Source organism: Mustela lutreola, chromosome 12, assembly GCF_030435805.1.
Source record: "Mustela lutreola isolate mMusLut2 chromosome 12, mMusLut2.pri, whole genome shotgun sequence".
Classification (NCBI taxonomy): domain Eukaryota; kingdom Metazoa; phylum Chordata; class Mammalia; order Carnivora; family Mustelidae; genus Mustela; species Mustela lutreola.
The window spans coordinates 21,381,865-21,406,666 of NC_081301.1; the positions used below are offsets into that span (position 1 = coordinate 21,381,865).

Below are 24,802 nucleotides of genomic sequence, written 5' to 3' on the forward strand. Positions count from 1 at the left end.
CTGTTTTCAAACATAAGGCTGCAAGATATTTTCCTCCATTGATTAAACTAATCCTCGTTTAAAAGAAAATGAACATTACAACTCTTTCAGGATATTTGGTTACTAGTCAGGTGTACTAAGTAATAACTAAAATTTATTGAGCTTTTAGCTATATGCTAATCCTATGCTGTATGCTTTATATGCACAATACAATGAAGAACTAAAAAATTAAAGTGTGTGTGAATGTCTGACTGCAGTAACTATCTAGATCCCTTTGTATAACTTAGATTTTTTTCCTTATTCCTTTATATTTCTTTTTTCAGATTTGTCTATTGATGAAGAAATAATTTTTTTAAATAACTTGATGACCTATAAAAGTCAGCTACCAACTTTGCATACTTTGTTGAGTAGGCTAAAACTATTTTTAGTAAAGGACCCCATTTTAGATTTCAAAGGACAGATCTTCACAGAAGCTAATTTCTTCAGGTACTTAATTGATGTAAATGTTTTTAAAGGAGAAAATACTCTTTGTATGCTCTTAAGTCTAGACATTATCAATAATAAATTATCATTGATTTACATAGATTCCAGTTTTAATCATTGTATTAAATTATTATTTAATTTGATTGGCCACATTTGGTATGTACCTTGCTTTTAGTTAAACACTAATATTTTTTTGTTGCTGTTAAGGGAATGTTTCTCTTTTCAAGAAGATTTGAAGGGTCTAGTGAAAGAAGATTTTTACATGGATAAAGAGAACTTTTGTCAGGAAAAGCTAGAAGATACAGTAGGTTTACATAAAACTATAATAATTGCTTAAAGTAATATTTTTATAAAAGTTAGTAAAGCACACTTATTTTTTTTACTTTTTTTAAATTTAAAGCACACTTTTATAATTTTAGTAATATACATTGACCATCTACTAATGTCAAGTTAAAAAAACTTGGTAATGAGTTAAATATATCAATAATGAAGTCAAATTTACTTTAAGATAGTAGTTCTAAACCTTGTCTACACATTGGTATTACTTGGAGAGTTTTAATAAAATACTGAAGCCTGGGTCCTACTCAGATGTATTCTGCTTGAACTGGTCTGTTGTGCAGCCCAGGTATAGTGAATTTAAAAATGTCTCTTAATGATATTAATAAATCTACCTGGTGTAGGACATTAAGTGGTCATATTATAGTTAAAAATTTGGAAACCAGAGCTAAAAATGTTGATTTTGATTTGTGAGTTATACACAAATTGGACTTAGACTATGTAAGAAAAAGGATCTCATTGAAGTAGTAAGAGTAAAGATGTTCTGAGACTTCATTTTAGATTCTGCCAGTGGTTAATAAAGAACATAGCATCCTTGCATATTAAAGATCAAATGTCTCAAAGGCAACCCCTCTTTTTTAGTATACAGTTCCAAAGCACACAAAATTGTTATTGTAATATTAATATGTAAAGAATTTTAGCAGTTGAGAGTGCAAATAACTTTTTGCAGTTTAACAAACTCAAAAACCTAGGCCCACATAAAATAGATGCATTTACATAGTTACCTTAAACATTTTTTTTGAGACAACTGAATATATTGTGAATGTGAAAATATTTCACATTTGGGGTTTTTCTTAAAACATTCAAAGGAGGGGCACCTGGGTGGCTCAGTGGGTTAAGCCTCTGCCTTCGGCTCAGGTCATGATCTCAGAGTCCTGGGATCAAGTCCCGCATTGGGCTCTCTGCTTGGCAGGGAGCCTGCTTCCTCCTCTCTCTCTGCCTGCCTCTTTGACTACTTGTGATCTCTCTCTCTCTGTGTCAAATAAATAAAATCTTTAAAAAAAAAATTCAAAGGAGATAGATAGAGCTTAGATACAGATATAGATATCTCAAGGCATTTAAAGAGTCTCCTACAGTTAAAAATTTTAACACACATGGTAAAAAAACAAAAATCACACACATGGTGACAATATTAATTCACTTATTATCCCCTTTTCCCTTGTCCCTCTCTCCCTCACTTATTAGTTCTGAGAATTGTGCACATAGAATCTAGTTCTGTAGGAATGAAAGAGAAACATATTTAATGGAGTGTGGTGAAGATCCATTCCATTTCATCTACTTTTTTTTTTAAAGATTTTATTTATTTATTTGACAGAGAAAGATCACAAGTAGGCAGAGAGAGAGAGAGAGAGGGAAGCAGGCTCCCCACTGAGCAGAGAGCCCGATGCGGGACTCCATCCTAGGACCCTGAGATCATGACCTGAGTTGAAGGCAGCAGCTTAACCCACTGAGCCACCCAGGCGCCCCTAATCTACCCTTTTTATTTCTCCCCATTCACCATCTCTCATCTACTGCAGTGATTATTTTTAATTCAGAAGTTTAAAAATTTGTTATTAGCCCAAAAGAAGATATTTCTGCATCGAGGATACTGTACATCACTAGTGTAATCAGTGGCCATAAAGGATGATACTCAGAACATTGCTTGTAATATATTTTTTGGCTATTATGCCTTTTTTTAAAAAAGATTTTATTTATTTGACAGACAGAGATCACAAGTAGGCAGAGAGGCAGGCAGAGAGAGGGGGGAAGCAGGCTCCCCACTGAGCAAAGAGCCTGAAGCGGGGCTCGATCCCAGGACCCTGAGATCATGACCTGAGCGGAAGGCAGAGGCTTTAACCCACTGAGCCACCCAGACACCCCATACCTTTTTTTTTTTAATGTTTTCATAACATTAAAAATTTTGAATGTTTAATTTAAAATTTGATACAACAATTCAACAATTACATATGTTTGTGAGTCTAGAAATATTTATCTGGAAAACCTCCCTAAAAGCCTCTTTTACTTATACTATTTCAGCCATCAAGTTTGCCTGAGTGTGAATTCTTAATACCTACAAGCCTCAAACAAGATGTTGATATTCTGTCACTCTCCAAACTAAAGGAATCCTTAAACTTAGTGCCAGAAATAATAAATTATGCAGATGAAAATGAAAAGCTTTTCAAAATAGGTGAGAACAAATTTAAAAATCTATTACTTATGAAATCTACTTAATAATGTTTGTTATAAAAATATATTGATTAATTTAAAAAATTTTTAAAATTCTTTAATAAATAAATAAATAAATAAAATGTATTGATTAAATTGTTTTCTGAACCTCCATATTTTTAAGAACTGCTCTTTAGCTTACGTGGTGAAATCTCAGAATTATTGTTAGTGAGACTCTTTTCTCATTGTCTTTCTCTTTATATCTTAATGTATATGTATGTATATATAAGTTAATTTACATAACTACAGACTTAAAATGTCTCTGAAATTAACCAGTTCAAGATAATTATACAAATAATGCTAAATCACATATGACTTTACTAATTTTTTAAAGTTGTTTTCTTATAAGCAATGACAAAGCACTAACAACTTCTATGCTGACTCTCGTTAGATGTGCAGAAAATCAGAATAAGGTGTTGATTCATGGAGTCAGATGACTGGGAGAATCATAACCTAAAATATAGATGCTTCTTTTATCCTAGTTAGATTTAGTAAATATTGTTGAATTCTTTCTAATGACAATTTAACCCCAAATATTTAACTACCCTTTTATAAATTCCAGTTGAAATAATCAAAGATACAGAGGGAGGAGTGAAGGGAGATTTATGATATCCATTGAGAAAGGGAACGGACATTACAAAAAAAACTGTTACAGAAGTACTTATGCTGATAGTAGACTTTCTTACTTTTCAGATCTTACTACTAAGCATGGAATTGACATTGAGGATATAAAATGCAGCTCCACAGAGATTTTGGCCATTCAAAAACATTGTGAACCAGAGTACAGTGAACCAGGTAGAAATTTTGGATAGATCATTGAGTTTATCAGCAGTTATCTATATCTGATGTGAAAGTACAGTACATTCACATGTGAGGTCTACTGTGAGACAGTTTTCATGTTTAAAATTTGATTATTGCAATCCAGCTTGTCATTTTTTTTCTCTTATCTGTCTGTTTACTTTTTTTTTTTTTAAGATTATTTATTTATTTATTTGGCAGACAGAGATCACAAGCAGGCAGAGAGGCAGACAGAGAGAGAGGAAGGGAAGCAGGCTCTCTGGTGAGCAGAGAGCCCGACATGGGGCTCGATTCCAGGACCCTGGGATCAGGACCTGAGCTGAAGGCAGAGGCTTTAACCCACTGAGCCACCCAGGCGCCCCTGTCTGTTTACATTTGTTACTGTCATTAACTCATTATCCTTCTGGCTTCAAAACTGAATAATGTACAGAGTTACAAAACTGAGTAATGTACAGAGTTACAAAGATTGAGGAAGAGAAATGGAAGAAATAGCATTAATATTAAAATCAGAAATCTTATGATATTATAGTTCAGTAAATAAAATTTTCTATTTAATCTCAGTATTAGTAATCTTGTTGACTCTTAAATTTACTTTTGTAAATTTAACTTTTTAATCACCCAAAGCAATCCTATCATTAATGTTACTATTATTATCATACCAGATTTGGACTCTGAATCATCTTTTGTTCCACTTTAATGCAACTTGTGTTGCTTCTTAACATGTTGATGATACTATTATTTAGTTACATGTATTTTATTTATTTATTTATTTATTTTAGTTGGGGGTGGGGGAAGGTAGGCAAAGAGAGAGAGAGAGGTTGAGAATCTTACAGGTTCCAACACCCAGTGTGTGGCCTAATCTCACAACGCTGAGATCATGACCTGAGCCAAAATCAAGAGTCTGACACTTAACCGACTGAGCCAGCCCAGTGCTCCTTTAGATACATTTATAATTGAATCATATTAATCATCTCTTTGGAAGTTTTTTGCTCTATTTTTGAAGTGATAGAAACACACTGACTACTTATGAACAAATGAATTTCAGTTTCTCAAGGCCACCCTGGTATGAACATAGTAGGTTCATTTAGTATGAACATAAAAATAGTACTGGCTCCTAAGTACATAACAACATAACTTGTCAGAATGGAAAACATTATTAAACATAAAACTCTTAGAATTTATCTCATACAGTGAACAATAAAGTTTAGTTAATATATTTTTTTAAAAGCACCACTGCCACTGTTGAGATAGCATGTGATACATGTGTAATTCCTTATGATGGAAATTTAAAACTGTTATTTTGTATTTTAAGTAACCCAAGTGTCTTTTTATTGAAAATTTTTGTTGTAGCAGAATGATCAACATAATAGTTGCTTACAAAAAGTTCTAAATTATACTTAATTTTATACCATGTTTATGTAATTAATTGTTTTTTAAACTTTTTGTATTCTAGTTGAGTTAGAAATGCCATTAACTCATCTACATCTAACAAACCAACATTCTTCCATGACTTCATTATGTACAGGACTTCAGACATTTCCATTTTCTCCTATTTGTAAAATGTAAGTAAAGATTATAGCTAGAACTCAAGATTATAGCTAGAACTCAAGATTATAGCTAGAACTCAAGATTATAGCTAGAACTCAGTCCTTTTTTTTTTTAATTTTATTTATTTATTTATTTGACAGACAGAGATCACAAGTAGGCAGAGAGGCAGGCAGAGACAGAGGGGTAAACAGGCTCCCTGCTGAGCAGAGAGCCCAATGTGGGGCTCGATCCCAGGACCCTGAGATCATGACCTGAGCCGAAGGCAGAGGCTTAACCCACTGAGCCACCCAGGTGCCCCCAGAATAACCAGTCCTTAATCAGATCCCTCCATATAAAGGTAATTTACAAGATACCTCTGTGAAAAAAATGTAAGAGAGAACAGTATCTATAGTAGGCAAATAGAATGTATGAATATATATGTACATACTTTTTAAAATTTCTTGATACTATTTTTAAAATTTAAATTCAATTAATTAACATATCACATATTATTAATTTCAGAGATAGAGGTCAGTGATTCATCAGTCTTATATAATATACAGTGCTCATTACATCATGTGCCTTTCTTAATGTTCAGCACCCAGCCATCCCATTCCTTCATGCCCCGCCCCTCCAGCAACACTCAGTTTGTTTCCTATGATTGAAAGTTTCTTGTGGTTTGTCTGTCTCTCTGATTTCATCTTGTTTTATTTTTCCCTTCCCCTATGCTCCTCTGTTTTGTTTTTTAAATTCCACATAGGAGTAAAATCATATGATAATTATCTTTCTCTGACTGACTTATTTCATTTAGAATAATGCCCTCTAGTTCCATCCATGTCATTGCAAATAAGATTTCAATTTTTTGATGGTTGAGTAGTATTCTATCGTATATATATACCACATCTTCTTTATCTGTTCATCTGTCGGTGGACATCTGGGCTCTTTCCATAGTTTGGCTATTGTGGACATTGCTGCTTTAAACATGGGTGCAGGTGCCCCTTCAGATCACTACAGTTGTATCTTTAGGGTAAATACCCAGTGGTGCAATTGCTGGGTTGTAGGGTAGCTCTATTTTCAACTTTTTAAGGAACCTCGATACTGTTTTCCAGAATGACTGTACCAGCTTGCATTTCCACCAACAGTGTAGGAGGGTTCCCCTTTCTCCACATCCTTGCCAACATCTGTTGTTATTAATTTTAGCCATTCTAACCAGTGTGAGGTGGTATTTTGTTATGGTTTTGATTTGTATTTCCCTGATGCTGAGTAATGTTGAACATTTTTTCATGTGTCTGTGGCCATTTGTACATCCTTGATTTTGTATTTATAGAATATCTTTAGAAAGACACACAAGAATCAGGTAGCTTCGGTTGTGTCTGGAAGGGACCTAGGTAACCTGACAATTCGGGAGCTAGTAAGTGATAGAGCCAGGTTCTTTTATATTTTTAGTATTTTGAATGTGAACATATTACCATTAAAAATAGGCAAGTTGAAAGATTGTAAAGATTCTGGCACTAGAACAGTTTACTTAGGATATTGCCATTGGTACCTGCCAGTGGTACTGCCTCTATTGGCACTCACTGCTACGAAAGATAGTATAGTGTATATTCATTTGCTCAGGCTGCCTTAACAAATACCAGAGACAATGGCTTAAATACCCAATCTATGGTAAATAAATTTAAATTTATTTATTCACAGTCTGGAGACTAGAAGTCTAAGATTAAGATATTAGCGGGGTTGGATTCATCATGAGATGTCTTTTCTTGGCTTCATCTTGGTTAGCTGTCTTCCACCTTTTTCTTTTTTCTTTTTTTTTAAGATTTTATTGGTTTATTTACTTGAGCTTTTTTTTTTCCTTTTTAATATTTTATTTATTTGAGAGAGAGACAGTGAGAGAGAGCATGAGAGAGGAGAAGGTCAGAGGGAGAAGCAGACTCCCCATGGAGCTGGGAGCCCGATGCAGGACTCGATCCCGGGACTCCGGGATCATGACCTGAGCTGAAGGCAGCCACTTAACCAGCTAAGCCACCCAGGCATCATAACTCTCTGACCAGGAATGGACAAGGATCACAGGGCAGTGTGGATAAGGATCAATAAATAGATTTGTCTATCAAATTACTTTCCTAGGAGTACTAGGGATCATATCCCATCTCTAACAGAAGGCATCCACTGACCTTGTTTACCTTTGTTGATGTGGTATTGGTTTTGGAAAACTAGACATGTAGAACCAAGTATTGATCCACAAATCTGTTCAATACCTGATTGTTGCTGCACAGAGTGGTCTATAATCTCAGAACTGACATTGCAGGGCTGGATCATTGTATTCTAGTTTGAGCCAAAATTGTATAGCTTACTGGCCCAGCATATTTGTCCTCCAGTGGAGTCTGAGATAGCTTGGGTTGCTAACTTCTACCATGTGGCATACATGTAACTTAATGTGTTCTAAGTTAGATTAGTCTGCTGTCTTGGAATTGACACTCTATTCCCCTGCTTTTACACCAGTTACAAAACTAGGAGCATCACCAGTATAGCCTCTTTCTTTCCCCACTGTAGTCCTGAAACTAAATGAGTCCAAAAATAATACATTTCAGGAAAATTACAGGAAAGTCTACAAGTCTCTAATGAATTGTTCCCAGAATGAATGCTGTCGGAGGTGAGTACTGAGTTTTTAGGGTTTTTTTGTTTTGTTTTGTTTTTGTTTTTTTAAAGATTATTTATTTATATAGAAATCACAAGTAGGCAGAGAGGCAGGCAGAGAGAGAGGAGGAAGCAGGCTCCCCACTGAGCAGAGAGCACCATGCAGGACTCAATCCCATGACCCTGAGATCATGACCAGAGCCGAAGGCAGAGGCTTAACGCACTGAGCCACCCAGGTGCCCCAACTGTCAGGCTCTCTGCTTAGCGGGGAGCCTGCTTCCTCCTGCCCAAGTTAGAGCACAAAAGGATTTTTAAAATTAGCCTAAAGTTCTAGACCAAAGTTGTTCTATTTGAAACAACTTAAAGAGGTCATCTCATCACTGCTATTTTCATTAGCGAGAGGTAAATCACTTCCATTTGGTTTATGAATATAAAAACCTTAAAATTCCTATTTTAAAAATGGATTTTCACCTCATCTGTGAATCTAAAAAAGAAAAAAGTGTTAAAAAAAACAGAAGGGAAAGATAATGTGTAATGTTACTGTACTCTTAATTTGCTTTTATGTCCCCAATTACTTTTATTTCAGAACACATTTTGGCTGGAAATATATCCAGTTAACAAATATTTTGGGAGCTTACCACATGTCAGACTCTCTTGCTAGACTTTATGGAGCTAAAAAGAAAAGTCTGTGTAGCACCAGACTTTATTTCCACACTGATTACTGAATTGTGAACATATTTTTATTTATAATGAAACAATATATCAAATTCAGACATATCTTCAGAAAGTTCCATTAAGAGTGGGAATATTTATTTACATTATGACCTTCTGTTGGACTTGGCTTGCCTTCCCTTTGCTTTAAAGTAATTGCCTATAATCTGAGCTGTTTGTCAAAGAGATCTTGGTAAGTTTCAAGAATTAACTAGAATCTCAGTTTGTCACTTCATCCTGGATTTTGGATTATGTAAATTGGATAGCTTAGACATAAAACAGCTTTCTGCTGCCCAGGACTGTCAACTCAACTAGCAGTATAATTATATTATAATTAGAGTGCTCACATATGTCCCATATGAGCAGAGAACCAGAATACAATCAATTCTTAACTCGGAGTGAGAGGTTTGGGAGCACAGATTAAGGGGTTTGTGAGTTAATGTTATCTTCCCTACCAAGGCTAGTACCTTCATAGCTACTGATAAGCTGTGATTTACACTAATTGTCATCCATCTTTCTTCCTTTCTCTCCTAGTACTCCTAAACGGGTAAACAGACATACATCACTCATTCACACACCCGTCAAGATTAAAGGACCTGAACTAGACTTCCCCACTAAACTTTCACCTTCTTCCCCCCACTCCCCCGCCAAAAAAAAAAACCTTTTACCTTCCTGAGAACGTAGAGCAGGCAGAACATTTTCATAATTCTGACCCTTAACTAGTAGAGGCTCCAGAATTTGTTTAGAATGGACTTGGGGACAACAATTTTGTAAAAAATTTGTGTTAAAACTACTTTTTTGTATGGAAAGCACAGTAATTTTACTTAAATTATATTTTTCATTTGGGTGGCTTATAGGGTTAGTGCTGGCATACTTCATGGAAGGAAGTGCTAAAACCCTCCTAAGTCAGCCTCCTTTGTCTCCAAGTTTCATTGAGGGAGATAGAGGAGTTAAGGTAGGCAAGCAGGAGCAATTAAGAGCTAACAAATTGTCAAAACTTCCAAAGGGAGGAAAAGTAAGTATATGAAATTTGTTCTATGAAAATCTCTATTTCAGTTTACACATTTATAGAGTATGTTTTTCACTTGCTTTTGAATGTAAAAAAATACTTAGAAAAATAATTTTCTTAAAATAAAATTTTATTACATGATGATGAGCACTGGGTGTTATATGCAACTAATGGATCATTGAACACTACATCAAAAACTAGTACCAGGTGGTGGGTATTATAGAGGGCACGGATTGCATGGAGCACTGGGTGTGGTGAAAAAATAATGAATACCGTTTTTCTGAAAATAAATAAATTAAAAAAAACTAATGATGTACTACTATATATTGGCTAATTGAATTTAAATCTAAAAGAGGAAAAATAAAATTTTATTATACAAAAATGCTCAATATTATTAATATATTAGGCTCTACCTCTTCTTTTTCAGTAGTTTGCTTACTGCTGAAGAATCAGCTAACAAAAACCACATGATGTGGCAGTTAGAAAGCTGCAGAAGCTCACTGAAACCATTTCTGCTTACAGGTAAAGATTACTTGATTTTGAATGCTAAACAAAAAGTAAAGGTAAGAAGATATAGTTAGTAGAAATGTATTGTCAGCTTTATTTTTTTTTTAGTGTTGTTACTGTCATTATTAAAAAAACACAGATCCAAAATTAGGATTTCAAAATTTTTCATCTTAATTTTGGGTTGAAGCATGTAGTGTAGATAATAATTTAAGTAGTTATGCTACTTCAGTTCCTCCATACATTATGATTTGTTATTATTAGGTTAAAAGTAATCATGTGGAAAGCTCTGTGCCACAGTATCTAAGATGATAGTCATCATAAAATCTGATCAAATATACCTTCTAGTTTAGGATTGTTATAATAAAATAGAATTTCAAATTTGGTAAATCGTACTTTAATTCCTCAGAATGTTATCAAATTTGTTAATTTAGTAATTATTAAAATGTTCAAACAAAATAATGGTACTATCTCCTAGTATGTGTTAGAATAATTTTAACTTTATGATATTTCCACAGATTAAAATCAATCCCTATGTGACTTCTATTGCTATAATATTTTGGACTTTTAGTATCTTGAAGACAAAATACTAGCTATATAACTCCAGGTTTCACTTTTTTTCCCCAATGTGTGAAAATCTATTTCATAAGCAATTTTCAGTGTGGTGCTATTTATTGTGTTTTTCATCTCTTTTGCCCTTTGAACTGTTTCTGTTTTCGGTTTGTTGTTGTTTTTTAAGTGCCAAGAACTGAAGAGCCCAACAGTCAATATTCAGTTATGGATTTGAAAAAGATATTTTCTATTGAGGAAGAAAGCCTGGTAGTTAATCTTGTGAGCACAGAGTGGTGGGAAAAGGGACAACTGAATCTGAAAGAGGCAGAAGTTTTGGAACATCCAAATATGTATTTGTGTCATGATAACCTATCATCTGATGATACTAAAATGGAGATATTTTTGCCAACAAAAGAGCCTCAGTTAGAATGTAAGTACACAATAGTAAATATCCACTCTGTGAATTTTTCAGAATGAGAAAATGTTAGATGCTGATTGAGCATCTAGGTGGTTGAGAAAATAAAACTAAATTCCAGCATTCAGTATTAGCCCTGGCTCTGCCAGAATTTATCATTTTGAGCTCCACTAAGCCCCATTCTTTTCCTTGAAAAAAATAAGGAAGTTTGACTTGCTCATCCTGAAGTCCTTTGTTGTCCTAAAATTGTATAGTCTGTTTTTAAATTTCTGGCCATTTTCAATTAATGTGACTTTGTTTCTTTTTATATTGATTAATTGCTAGCGCAGTGTTTATTTACATCAGACTAGACTCAAAGCAGGACTGTTATTCTTTGATCTGACAGGTAAACTCTGCGTGTTCAATAATATCTAGTAAGCTTTTTTTAACAGTAGATAATCTTCCTTTGTTTCTAAAGAATTTACTCAGTTAACATTTTTTAATTATATAATTTAAGGTGGCAGAAATGTCTTTTAAGTATCTTTTGAGTTATTTTGGCTGTTATATATGCCGTTGTAATAAATGGAACATACTTAGTCTGAATTACACCTTTTTGAAGTATATATAGATTGTTTTTAAATCAGTTTGTGCAATAGCTTTAGATCTTAAAGTTAAGTTGGGAAAGTTCACTTTTAGTTTATTATAGAGTAAGTAAATATATTTAAAAATGCATTTTAGAAATTATTGTGTATATTGGGAGACTGCTCTAAGGAAATAGGAACTAGAGCAAGAATTGTTGTCACCAAGAGATGTTTCAAAGACAGAAAATGGAGGGCTTTGCTAGAAAGGAAAATAGACTATGTCAAGGAAATGTACACCATTCAATCTATCCTAAAGGCATAGGAGGGTACTCAGGGTAGAAGAAGAGTTTTATTTTTTTTTAAGATTTATTTATTCATTTATTTGACAGACCGAGATCAGAAGTAGACAGAGAGGCAGGAAGAGACAGAAGAGGAAGCAGGCTCTCCACCAAGCGGAGAGCCTGACGTGGGGCTCGATCCCAGGACCCTGGGATCAAGACGTGAGCCAAAGGAAAATATATACACATATATATTAGCTTTATTGAAATACAATTCACATACCATACAATTATCCATTTAAGTATGCCATTCAGTGGTTTTAGTGTATTCACAGAGTTGTAATCAGCACCACAATCAATTTTAGAACATTTTTCTCATCCCCCAGAAGAAATCCTGTACCCATTGGCAGTCACTCCCCATTTTTCCCTATTTTCCCAGCTGTGGAACCACTAATCTGTCTTCTGTCTCTATAGATTTGTTGACTCTGGATGTTTCATGTAAATGGAATCATACAATATGTGGTCTTTTGTGATTGGCTTCTTTCATTTAGAATGTTGTTAAGATTCATCCATGTTATAGCATGTACATATCTTATGTATTGTTTAAATATTTTTTAAATATTTTGTCAAATTTTAAATTGGCTTTCTTTTTAAATATTAAGCTACAAGAGTTCTCTGGATATATACAGTCCTTTTTCAAGTGTATGTATTGCAAGTATATTCTGTTGTTCTGTGGATTGCTTGGTACCTAAGATTTTGACCTTTAGACTTAATTGCAAGCCTGTTAGCAATAGGGCTTTTCTGGAATTCTTTCTTTGCTTGGTAACCTAGCTCCAAGATTAAGAATAAGAGGTGCTGAATTTTTGCACTTTTTAAAAAATTTATTTTATTCAGGCCAAAATTGATTTTCAAAGCAAGAGACAAAGTACTTCTAAGGATCAAATATATTAATAAGAACTTACAAATAAAAGTTATTTTAATACCCTAGTAAAAACACTCATTTATGCATGAAAGTCATTTAGTTATTTTTATTTTCTGTTTTCAGCATGGCTAGAGCAAAAAAGTTATTCTTCACCTACTGTACTTATTAATGAGACATCTACAAATGATCATTTATTACCTCCACAAAAGATTTTATCTCTGGCAGAAGTATCAGATCTGTGTTTTTCTGATGACAATTTATCTGTTAAACAACCAACAAAAGAAGAAAAACCAAAGAATGATCTAGAACTAGTTGATAGAATAAGCCAAAATAAAGAAAATGAAGATTACTTAGAACTTGACTGCACAGTACCATCTGTTGAACCATCTTCCTCTCCAAAAATTGATAAAGCATCTTTTAAGCATGGTAAAAAATGGGAGAACGATTTGGACCTTTTGAGTGACTTTATTACACTGCGAAATAAATATAAGACTTGTATGTCAAAGACTGAAGTCACAGGCAGTAAAGAAAATGATGGTGGGTAATTTAGTAATATTTTGGCATAGATATAATAGCTTTAAGGACTAAATGTATAATTTATTAGAGAAGGTAAAATTTAAAGATCTTTTGAACAGAATATATTCTTTTTCAAAGTCAAACAAAATGACATTCATTCATGATACTTATTGCGTATGGAGATAGATGTGGCTATTTAGGTATGGATGTAGATACGTATTTTCCAAAAAATTTATAAGTGCTTTTGAACTTGTAAGAAAAGCCACTATTTGTAAAACTTGCTTTCTGCAACTTGGCCACACAGAGTCAGTATTTCTAACTTTTATTGATCATTCTGCCATTCTTTTTTCTCTTTTAGCTGACAGTTCTCAGTATTACATTTTAATGTGTACTTAAAAACACTTTGCCCATTTGATTGCTTATTACTCTTTTAAATTTACTGAAGAGTTCTGTGTAAGTTCTAATTATTTTACGTTCACTGTTTATGACCATGTCAAAGGTAGTATGTGTCGTATCATTTCATTTCTGGTAAAGAAACAATAAGTATTTTCACCATGTATTTAAACTCATATGTTAAAATCTTTTAAGATGGTATTGTGTTTTTAAAATTACTAGAATATATTTGACATATGTTACCCAGAAGAATTAAGTACAAAAATATTTATGTGTGAGAATTACAGCATAGTTAGGTCTTATGGTCTCATATATTATTAACATTCAATTCTGCTGTTTAGTTAGTAAGCCCACTTGACTCTCAAACTAAGTTCCTTTCTCCAGCTTAAACTTTATTAGTAAAAGAGGTAATATTTTGGTATATATTTTACTTCTTGCCTTATTTTATAGTTAATTCAGGGGCAAGAAAGAATGTTACAACTTACTGGGCCCCCTCAAAAACTCTAGTAATTCATATAATTTAATCCTAGCTATTCCAGTTACTTATAGTTAATTAAAAGCAAACTTGAAAATAATAGCATAATCTAGTTTAGGATATTTTACTCCATTGATTTTCACCATGTATTTAAAACTCATATGTTAAAATCTTTTAAGATGGTATTGTAATTTTAAAATTACCCTGTAATTGTATTATTAACAGATAACATTACTATCTAGTTAATATAAGTAACTATAAATAGTTATATATATGTTTTTATATATGTTATACATATAACTTATATATACATTAACATATATATAAAACTATAGTGTGTGTGTGTGTGTATATACATATACATATATATATATATATATATATATATATGTAGTCCTCTACAATACTCTATAATACCTAGGAAAGAAGGAAGAAAAGTGACATTTGTTGAATGTTGCATGCCAGGCACTAAAATACATATTAGAGATAAAGATGATACCATTGCTAACCTCGAGAAGCTTGCAATATAGTAGAGTAGGGTTATAGAAAAATTCCTGAGAGCTGAAAGGTGAGTGGTTAAGAATTGACCTAATTAAGAAAGGACAGAGCCAGGGAGGACTTGGGGCATAGGAGAGAATTAGTAGCAGAAGGAGGGGGTATGTAGAAAGTCATAGAGAAATGATATTGAGCTCTTTGTGCATTTTGGGTATCAGGAACTGTACTTGGTGTTTAATCTTTATAACAATATTAAAAATAAGTATATTTATCTATATATTACATATGGGGACACTGAAGCTAGTGTCAGAACTGAGATTGAAACAGTGATTCAATGTCAAGATTCTTTTTGCTGTTGCCATTCAGCACTGTGTTATATCTGTCGACCTGAATAGTTGTTCAATTTAATCCTGATGTGTTTCAAGGAAAAGCTTTAACATTGTGATAGTATTACATGGAAGCATTTTAAGTAAAACAATGTTTAAGTTTCCCTGAATAATGCGAATTAACATTTTTATTAGGATTTCAAGATAAAGAACATTGTTTGACTCTTCAGGAAGAAAGTCCTCCTGTTTGTACTAATAAAGCTCTAGAGAAAATAAATCAGGAAAGGATAGTGGATAATGTCATTGAAATTCAAGCATCAGGTATGCTGTATGCTTTTATGCTGTATGTTTTTAAAGTGCATTCTAAGTAAGTAAATTTGAAAGCCCTTTCCTGAGTGTGAATCAGGCCATACTTGTTTCAGATGTTTCTTCCTTCCATTCCTACTTTTAAGATATTCCCACACCTGAACACCCCATTCACTGCCTCTTCTTCTTTCCATTTCCCTACTTCAGTCCACTCACTGTTATTTCTTTCTTCATTTAAATTGCTGCTTCCCTACATTTTTCAGACAACAGCAAACTGCCGCTGCTGCGACGCTTCTGCCCAGTCAGAAGAATGAACTGCAGAGGCTTACTCCCTCTGTTCTCTTACCCACCATCAGGGTGATGTTAAAGAAGCTATTATTGTTTCCTATACTGATTAAAATTTTTGCCTCTGATGTGGAGAATATTCCTTGACTCCTAAAGAATAGTCTGCTTAAGAACATCATGCTCATTATTAAAATCAATAAGGAAATATGACACTAGTTTCTAGTATCCTTTCAATTCTTTGGTTCAGTTTTATGACCTTTAGATGATAATGCAAATCTTAAAGTATTGCTTTTCTAGTGAAAACTAGAAACAATTTGTCATTGTGGTAACTTTGTTCAGCTTAAGGTTGTAAGCTAATTGTGGAGGGAAAAGAAAAAAAAATGTAATTCTTTTTATATGGCTCCTCATGCTTGCCATGCCAAACTAGTTACTGAATACACATTTAATAGGCAGAATAATCATTAAATTCTGCAAATTTTACAGAAGGTTTTTGTTTTATTTTGTTGTTATAAGTTTATTTAGAATAAATACCCTAAATGAACCTCTATACAGTCTCATGATTTTTAACTCAGAAAATAATTTGGAAGTAGTTCAGTTTTCCATCAAGTGACATGTTTAATTGGTTTGTCAAAAGGAGCATGCCATCCTTTTTTTTTTTTTTTTTTTTAAATTTACTTGACAGAGATCACAAGCATGCAGAGAGGCAGGCAGAGAGAGAGAGGAGGAAACAGGCTCCCCACAGAGGAGAGAGCCCGATGTGGGGCTCGATCCCAGGACCCTGGGATCATGACCCGAGCCGAAGGCAGAGGCTTTACCCCACGGAGCCACCCAGGCCCCCCCCCCTCCGCTTTTTCTTTTTTTTTTAAGATTGTATTTATTTGAGTGAGAGAGAATGAGAGAGAGCATGAGGAGAGGGTCAGAAGGAGAAGCAGACTCTCTGCTGAGCAGGGAGCTTGATGCAGGACTTGATCCTGAGACTTCAGGATCATGACCTGAGCCAAAGGCAGTTGCTTAACCAACTGAGCCACCCAGGTGTCCAGGATGCCACCCTTATAAAACACTATCTTTAATGCTTTTATTTTCACAGATAGCCAGTGCCAAGCATTCTGTCTCCTAGAAGCAGCAGCTACTCCTATTTTAAAAAAACTTGTATGCCTCTGTACTCTCCCTGCCGCTAATTGGACATTTGCCACTGTCATTTTTGACCAAACAAGATTCCTCCTAAAGGAACAAGAAAAAGTAATAAGTGATGCTATTCAGCAAGGTGAGTACAAATAAAATCATGTTATTTAAAAGGATAAAAACATATGGGTTATTGTATCAAATGAGTAAAAATTGAATATAGAAGGTATAGAAGTTAGTCATGGATGAAGGCATCACTTTAATTCAGAATATGACACTATAAACTAATACTGGAGGGTGAGCTAAGTAAGAGAAAAAGGTAACAAATACCATCTGGCATTGCTTCTCAGTAATGCTCCTAATTGACATATATTACTTGACAGATTCCTATTGCAAAAACTAAATTAACTCTATATTATGAACATCTGAACCACCTGTTCCCTCCTAAGGTAGGGGGGAGGTTAAAAAATAGATTAATTAAAGTCAATCCTGGACTTTTCTTCTGGCCAAGAATGGAGTTTTCAGGAAAAAAAAGAAAAGACAAAGGCAAAATACATGAAACCAGTTTTTAAGACCCTAGACATCAGGCAGTGAAGAACAGTGATTTCTGAGATATGGGAAACAAGTAAGATGAGCCCTACTATTGCCCTAGCTTACTCCCTTGAAAAAGTCACCAGACTATAGCACAAGGACAGATAGTAGGAACAGAACCCAGTGGATATTCTGTGTTGAAGCAACAGAACTGACTCTGATCTTGATCTCAGGGTCCTGGAATTGAGCCCAGGGTCCAGCTCTGCAGTTAGCTGGGAGTCTGCTTGAGGGTTCCCCCTCCCCCTCTCCTGTGGTCCCTCCATGCCACACTGTCTTTCTCTCTTAAATAAATAAATCTTTAAAAAATAAAATGAAATACTGAAAGAAAAAAATCCTAGTGTAGAACTAGGCAAACATACATTATGAAAGCAAAGGTGAGGGGCACCTAGGTGGCTCAGTTGGTTAAGCCTCTGCCTTCAGCTGAGGTCATGATCTCAGGGTTCTGGGATCAACTCCTGAGCAGGGAGCCTGCTTCCCCCTCTCTCTCTCTGCCTGCCTCTCTGCCTACTTGTGATCCCTCTGTGTCAAATAAATAAATTAAATCTTAAAAAAAAAAAAAGCAAAGGTGAAATAAAGATGTTTCACACATACAAAAACTAAAAGAATTCATCAGCTGCAAATCTGCACTCTAAGAGATGTTCAAGAAATACTCTCCTAAAGAAGAAAAATGATATCAAATCTGGTTTCTCACCCTGTTCACATCCCTTCCAGGTCATCTTGTTTCCACAAGTCCTTATAGGGGCTGGATATACTACTCATAAATGGTTCTCCTGTTGCCTCTTGGTTCCCAGTGACTACTTCATATTTGCCTTGATCTTTATTGATTAATTAGATAAGCACTTTTCAAACTTTTTAGCAGAACTTTTTATACAAATAAATATTTCATGGGATCCCACTATATAAAACAGAAAAGTAGAGCTTTTCTGGTTGAATTGGGGCAGTGGCCTAGATTCATCTTTTTGGTTTCACTTTTGCACACAGTAAAATCCAATCTATCATCTTCAAAAACCTATAAAACTACATGGAACACATTAAGTAGACAATTGGCCTGTTCCTGTGAATACATCTCTTGCTCAAGTCATATCTTTGGACAGTCATTATTCCCAGGTATCTCTGCCTCCATTTCAAGGTATTGCTTTATGTTAGGATTACCTAGCTTTATCTTCACCAGTTGGCAAGTTACAAGTTTAATTTTCTTCTTGTTTTATAACTGGGAATTACTGATCTTTATTCTTACCAAAAGCGGGAAAGCAACAAGAGTATGAACACTAAGGTTAGTCATATGGGTTTGAATGCCAGCTCCCCCATTTATTCACATGTTGGCCTTGGACAGTTACTAAGCCTTGTTCGGACTGTTTTCTCATCCAAAAAATGAGGTTCACAATAAACTTGTCTGACACACCTAATAAAGAATGTTAGATATTATTGTTAAGCATTCTGATACCTATTCTGAAATTCTGATGTGTATCTTATGTTTTTAAATATGTTTCTGCTTGCTTAGGTACAAATGATGAAAAAGAAGTGACGTTCAAGCATGCTGCTCTCTTACATCTTCTGGTAACAATTAGAGATGTCCTTTTAACATGTAGCTTGGACACAGCATTGGGTTAGTGGGGAAAATTTTTATTTCCCCTTTTCTTCCTATTGAAATATTTCATCTGAAATAACTTACTTTTCTGAAAAAGATGCACCTTATAAGAAATTATGTAGCCTTTTATACTTGCACGTTAAACTTCATATACATTTTGACATAATTATAATAGAATATTATGTTTTATTCTGCCTGTATTCTTTAAAAGAAACAATTTGTAATAAATATCATCACTTAGGAAAATAGGTTTAGGATTCTCTAATTTAGGCCTGAATTACAGAGTCATAATGCCTTAAACAGATTTGATTGTATAATCATTGTCATATACTGCTTTTTAATGTAAGATATTTTGCCATGTACATTTTAGGTCTTCATTGAATGTGGCTTTGAATCTTTGCTATATATACTATAGGTATATATAGTTATATATAATATAATATATGTTACATACATATATAATAATATATATAATATATATACGATAACCAAATTATTAATAGTAGATATTTTGTAATTTCTTTTTTTAGTTTTTTCTGTAAATTAGGATATGAATTACTGGAGGAATAAAAATCAAGCTATTTTGAATACATTGGAAAATTTAAAGATTTTAGAAATTTTTTCTAAACTATTAAAATCAGGGGCGCCTGGGTGGCTCAGTGGATTAAGCCGCTGCCTTTGGCTCAGGTCATGATCTCAGTGTCCTGGGACTGAGCCCCGCATCGGGCTCTTTGCTCAGCAGGGAGCCTGCTTCTCTCTCTCTCTCTGCCTGACTCTCTGCCTACTTGTGAGCTCTCTTTCTGTGTCAAATAAATAAATAAAATCTTTAAAAAAATAAAAAAAAATAAAAAGTAAACTATCAAAATCATTTAAATATCTCTCTCAATACCCTACTGCTTGAGACTCCTTATTGCAGGATTATTTAGACTTGTTTAGTAATGGTATACTTATAGAATTGTTTTATAGTTTAGAATTTCTAGAACTTACTTGAAATATAAAGTGAAAATAATTTTACTATGATCTGTGACCCAGAGGTTTTGTTTTATCTGTGACCCAGACAAGTATTTTCTAATCCAAGGTTTTGGTAAGTACTGAGCAGCAGTGAATTACAACTGTACTCCCTCAGCAGCACTGGGAGTTATAATATTTGGCCAAGTATCATATTAGTATTATCTGGCCAAGTATTAAAACTGAATTACAGTTATTTTTGGAAAGCCCAATGTGGTGCTTTTCCTCTAATTAAACCATTTGGGTGTTGATGCTGGATTTGGTTGTTTTATCTCCATCCCCAGACAAGTATGGATTGGGGACTCTCACCCTAGTTTACAGTACCTGAAATTAGTGTAAAGGCGTAGTTTTACTTGCCCCTCTGTTTAGTCACCTGTCTTCATTATACTTTTCAGCTTCCATAAAAGATCATCAGTTCTTTCAAAAGCTAGGCTGATTGTTAAAGCATAACATAAGGCAGAATGTCAGAATCTAGATAGAGTATCTGAGCTCCCAGTGCTGTAAAGAGAGTGCAATTTTGACTCACTATTGCTCAATACTTATTAGTATTAGAGAGCTAGAATTGGAGAAGTAATATTTATGGAGGATTACTTGAGATATATTCATGTTTAAGTACTTTGTACTTTCACAATCTACTCCAGGATTAGGTGAGACCATTAAGAACTATGTACTTCAGCTGAATTATTTTTGTTCCTTAAAGGAATACTTTCACCAAATCAAACTTGAGAATTGCTGTTTGGCTACCTTGAGGAATACTATGAAAGTAAAATCCTTGTTGGAAAACAAACCAAGCCATAAGGAATAACCTAGCCAGCTTGGACATTTTTAGTGGAGAACTGTCTCACTCCTCTAAACCTCTCAAAATCAGTGAGTTAGATTGTCCTCTTTTTTCTTTTTCTCTGCCTAGTGGCAGAGAAAGAAAGATCCATGGGGGTTTGGCTGTCTGCCCGCTGCCTTCCAGAATTCTGTATTTTTCTCCCAGCTTCTGGTTTTCTACCTCTCCCAAGCTAGGAAGTTAATGAGTTTCAAGACTAAGGGTATAAAGTTTCACTCCCGAGGTTAAACCCAGAAATAAATTCAATATTGTGTAATGGGTATTAGAGCAGCAATATGTACTAATGGCACAAAGGATCAAGACTGTTACCCTTAAAGCTGAATATTTGTTTAAAAACAAGTAGGAGTTTGCCAAGAAAAGAAAGGATGAAAGGGTATTATAGGCAGAATTGAGAGCCCAGAAGAATGACCCAGTGGGTGTGCTGCATGTAGCTAAATCGAAGAGAATAAGGTAGAAAGGAATAGGAACTAAGCCTGAAGACATAACAAAGAAACAAATCATGAATAGCCTTTTAGGCTGCACAAAAGAGTTCAGACCTTATCCTATAGATGATAGTGAGCCATTGAAACTGGATGCTACTGGCTTGGACTTCTCTTTCAGAAGATGAGGTCTAGAGAAGCAGGAAGAGCTTTTAGGCAGAAATCCCTGAGAAAGAGTCTAGATTTACTGAATATGAACTTTCAGGGATTGGTCTCAGCATTCTGTTAGAAACTGCTTTAGTGAGTCTGAATTTAGGCTCTGCTCTTTTAGCAGCTCTATAAATGAATTATGCATAAGTATCATGGATTATATCCCAGGAGTTTATAGATTAATGAGATTGTCATATATATACATAAGAAATCAAGTACAAAAACTCTATAGATAAAATACCAAGAAAATTCCAATGAAGTGATATTTCCATAGGACTTGCATGTAAGTGTAGACCAAGCCAGAAGGCAGGAAAAGATGGGGTATATTCAGAGGATATATAGAGTATGTCATTACGTAGCTTAGAAGAAGACATTTGGTATTATTTTTCAGCTCACTCAGTTTTAAGGTTTTCATTAGTCAATATGTTTGATCAAAATCGGAAAAAGATTAAGGGAAATTTAAACTCTGTTATGACGCATGGCTTTTCTCAAAGAACAAAAAGATATGCCTTCGCACATTCCCCCTACTTTTGTTTTTAACAGGATATTTGTCAAATGCAAAAGATATCTACAAAAATATTTTAGGCTCCTATTTAGATGACATTTGCAGACAGCTGGAGATTGTACAGTTTATTAGGGAAAAAAAGCCTGAAACCAACCACAAGATACAAGAACTACAATGTCAGATACTAAGTTGGATGCAAAGTGGGCAACAGATTAAGGTAAATGCTGGAATAAAGCAGATGACAGTAATCAGCGTAAACAAGAATTGAATGTCAGATAAAATTTTGCATTTAACTCTGAAATTATGAAATAATCTAGACTATTTCTAGAGAAACCCTTGATAGCTTTCTCCTTAAGTAAGTTAACAAAACAGAATTGGACCCAGAAAAAGGATGATTTGCATCACTGTTCATGTATCTTGAATTTAAAAATACTTTCATGGGCGCCTGGGTGGCTCAGTGGGTTAAGCCACTGCCTTTGGCTCAGGTCATGATCTCAGGGTCCTGGGATCGAGTCCCGCATCGGGCTCTCTGCTCAGCGGGGAGCCTGCTTCCTCCTCTCTCTCTGCCTGCCTCTCTGCCTACTTGTCATCTCTCTCTGTCAAATAAATAAATAAAATCTTTAAAAAATAAAAAAATAAAAATACTTTCATTTTTATTATATGCAGTTTTCTATGAATTGGTTCTCCAGATCTCAGAACTGTTGTCTGGTATGTCTAAATTCATGAACATATACCAAATAACAGAACTACAATAATTAATTTTAGATATTGAGCCAGAAGCTTATCTTATGTGATTCTATTAAGAAAGCATTAACTTGTGTTTTGGATCATATTGGAAATTTTCGTCCACCCTACCTCAATCATATGAAGGTTTCATTGATAAAGACTTATGAGGAAAGACTTTCTTAAATATTTTCAAGCTGAAAAACATTTCAAATGCTTTATGCTAAATCTGGATAAATTTGGCCTTTTTCTTCCTTTTTTTTCTTTGTCCCTCCTGTGTCTTTGTCTCCAGCTCTGTGGTTACTTAGATAACTTGCTTGTCATTAAAATAAAGTAAAATAATCAGTAAGAAATTTTAAAATTATAATTTATTTGTTATACTCTCCCCGCACTCAACCAAAAACAAAAACAAAAACAAAAAAACCTATAATGATAACTAGGAAAGTATAGCAATAAATCATTGTTTTTTTCCCACTAGTTCAAACTTGTTTGGGTTGAATTTAACACAAACAATGCTGGTAAAAACAATTTATGTATACAGTCACCCTAATGGGAGTACATGAATGCTAAGAATGCTACTCCAGAATATTTTCCTAATTGATATTTGATCTTACCAGAATTTATTCCTTTGCGTTTAAGCACTGATATCTTTTACAGCACAAATATTTACTTGGTAATCTTTTTATCAATAGTTTCATGTAACCATTGAAGCTTGTTATTTTATCACAGTAGCAAAACTATGAAAAAGAATAATTATTCAGATATATATGAAATTCTTGTTTTTGATCAGGTGCTGATTATAATAAGAATGGACTCAGATGGTGAAAAACATTTACTCATTAAAATCCTTAACAAAATGGAAGGTAGGGAGTTTTAAATTATGCCTCATTTGATAACAGATGTTTGAAACATATGAAAATGTAGTGATCTAAGTTTTTAAATTAAGATATAATAACATAAAATTCATTTTATGTATGGATTGCCATACTCTGCCAGCCTTTTCCACCTTGTGCCATGGAACCCATTGCTTATATGTAAACCCTTTTCCTTTTTTATCTCCTTGTCTTAAGTGAACCCAGCTTTCTGCAGATGATACAGCCTCCCCTGTATCCCTTTCATATAGAAGCTGATAATTCTCTTTCTCTTATATATGAGATATATATATATATATATATATACATACGTGTGTGTATATATATATGTATATGTGTGTGTGTGTGTGTGTGTGTGTATACACACACACACACATACATACATACCAATCATAGGATTGAAAGGGCCATTTCTTGCTTTCCATTATCCTTTCCAAAACATTATTTCTCAGGGCACCTGGGTGGCTCAGTCATTAAGCATCTGCCTTCACCTCAGGTGGATCAAGCACCACATTGGGCTCCCTGCTCAGGGGGAAGCCTGCTTCTCCCTCTCCCACTCCTCCTGTTGTGCTCTCTCTCTCTCTTTCTCTCTCAAATAAATACATAAAACCTTGAAAAAAAAACCAACAACATTATTTCTCTATCATCTGAGCTATGCCATATTACCACAGCATTGTCTTGCCATCATCTAGTAACCACCCACACATTCCCGGACAGTTGCGCACCTGGTTCATGGTATTCTTTCCACTCCTAGTCCTGCCACTATCCTAGTGCCTTTAATGTGAATGGCTCATTCAACACCTTGTTGTTTGTACAAGGTCAACACCTTGACCTTGTAGTTTCATTGACCTCCACAGGAGTAATAGTATTCACCTTTTGGTTATGCCATCAACCTTGTAATAATGCAGAATTCTGAACTTTAAACTCTGATACATTGCTCTCTGTCCACAACTATCTTACCTCTTTCATGATGTTCAGCAACTTAGAGCTCTGTAATCAGTTAACTCCTTTCTTTTTTTTTTTTTTAAAGATTTTATTTATTTATTTGAGAGAGAGACAGTGAGAGAGAACATGAGCAAGGAGAAGGTCAGAGGGAGAAGCAGACTCCCCGTGGAGCTGGGAGCCCAATGCGGGACTCGATCCCGGGACTCCGGGATCATGACCTGAGCCGAAGGCAGTCGTCCAACCAACTGAGCCACCCAGGCGTCCCAGTCAACTCC

The 24,802-nt window shown here is 34.5% G+C and overlaps 1 protein-coding gene across 1 annotated transcript in view; it reads left to right on the plus strand.

Annotated features, from left to right (window-relative positions):
* SHOC1 (shortage in chiasmata 1) overlaps window positions 1-24,802 on the plus strand; it is a 73,625-nt gene that overhangs the window by 21,279 nt on the left and 27,544 nt on the right. Inside the window, exons 5-17 of the mRNA XM_059141220.1 lie at window positions 303-465; window positions 670-766; window positions 2,815-2,965; window positions 3,697-3,798; window positions 5,255-5,363; window positions 10,110-10,204; window positions 10,926-11,168; window positions 13,037-13,450; window positions 15,314-15,439; window positions 16,797-16,973; window positions 18,924-19,028; window positions 22,026-22,204; window positions 23,501-23,573. Coding sequence (XP_058997203.1) covers window positions 303-465; window positions 670-766; window positions 2,815-2,965; window positions 3,697-3,798; window positions 5,255-5,363; window positions 10,110-10,204; window positions 10,926-11,168; window positions 13,037-13,450; window positions 15,314-15,439; window positions 16,797-16,973; window positions 18,924-19,028; window positions 22,026-22,204; window positions 23,501-23,573 — 2,034 coding nt within the window. The remainder of the gene's footprint in view (window positions 1-302; window positions 466-669; window positions 767-2,814; window positions 2,966-3,696; window positions 3,799-5,254; window positions 5,364-10,109; window positions 10,205-10,925; window positions 11,169-13,036; window positions 13,451-15,313; window positions 15,440-16,796; window positions 16,974-18,923; window positions 19,029-22,025; window positions 22,205-23,500; window positions 23,574-24,802) is intronic.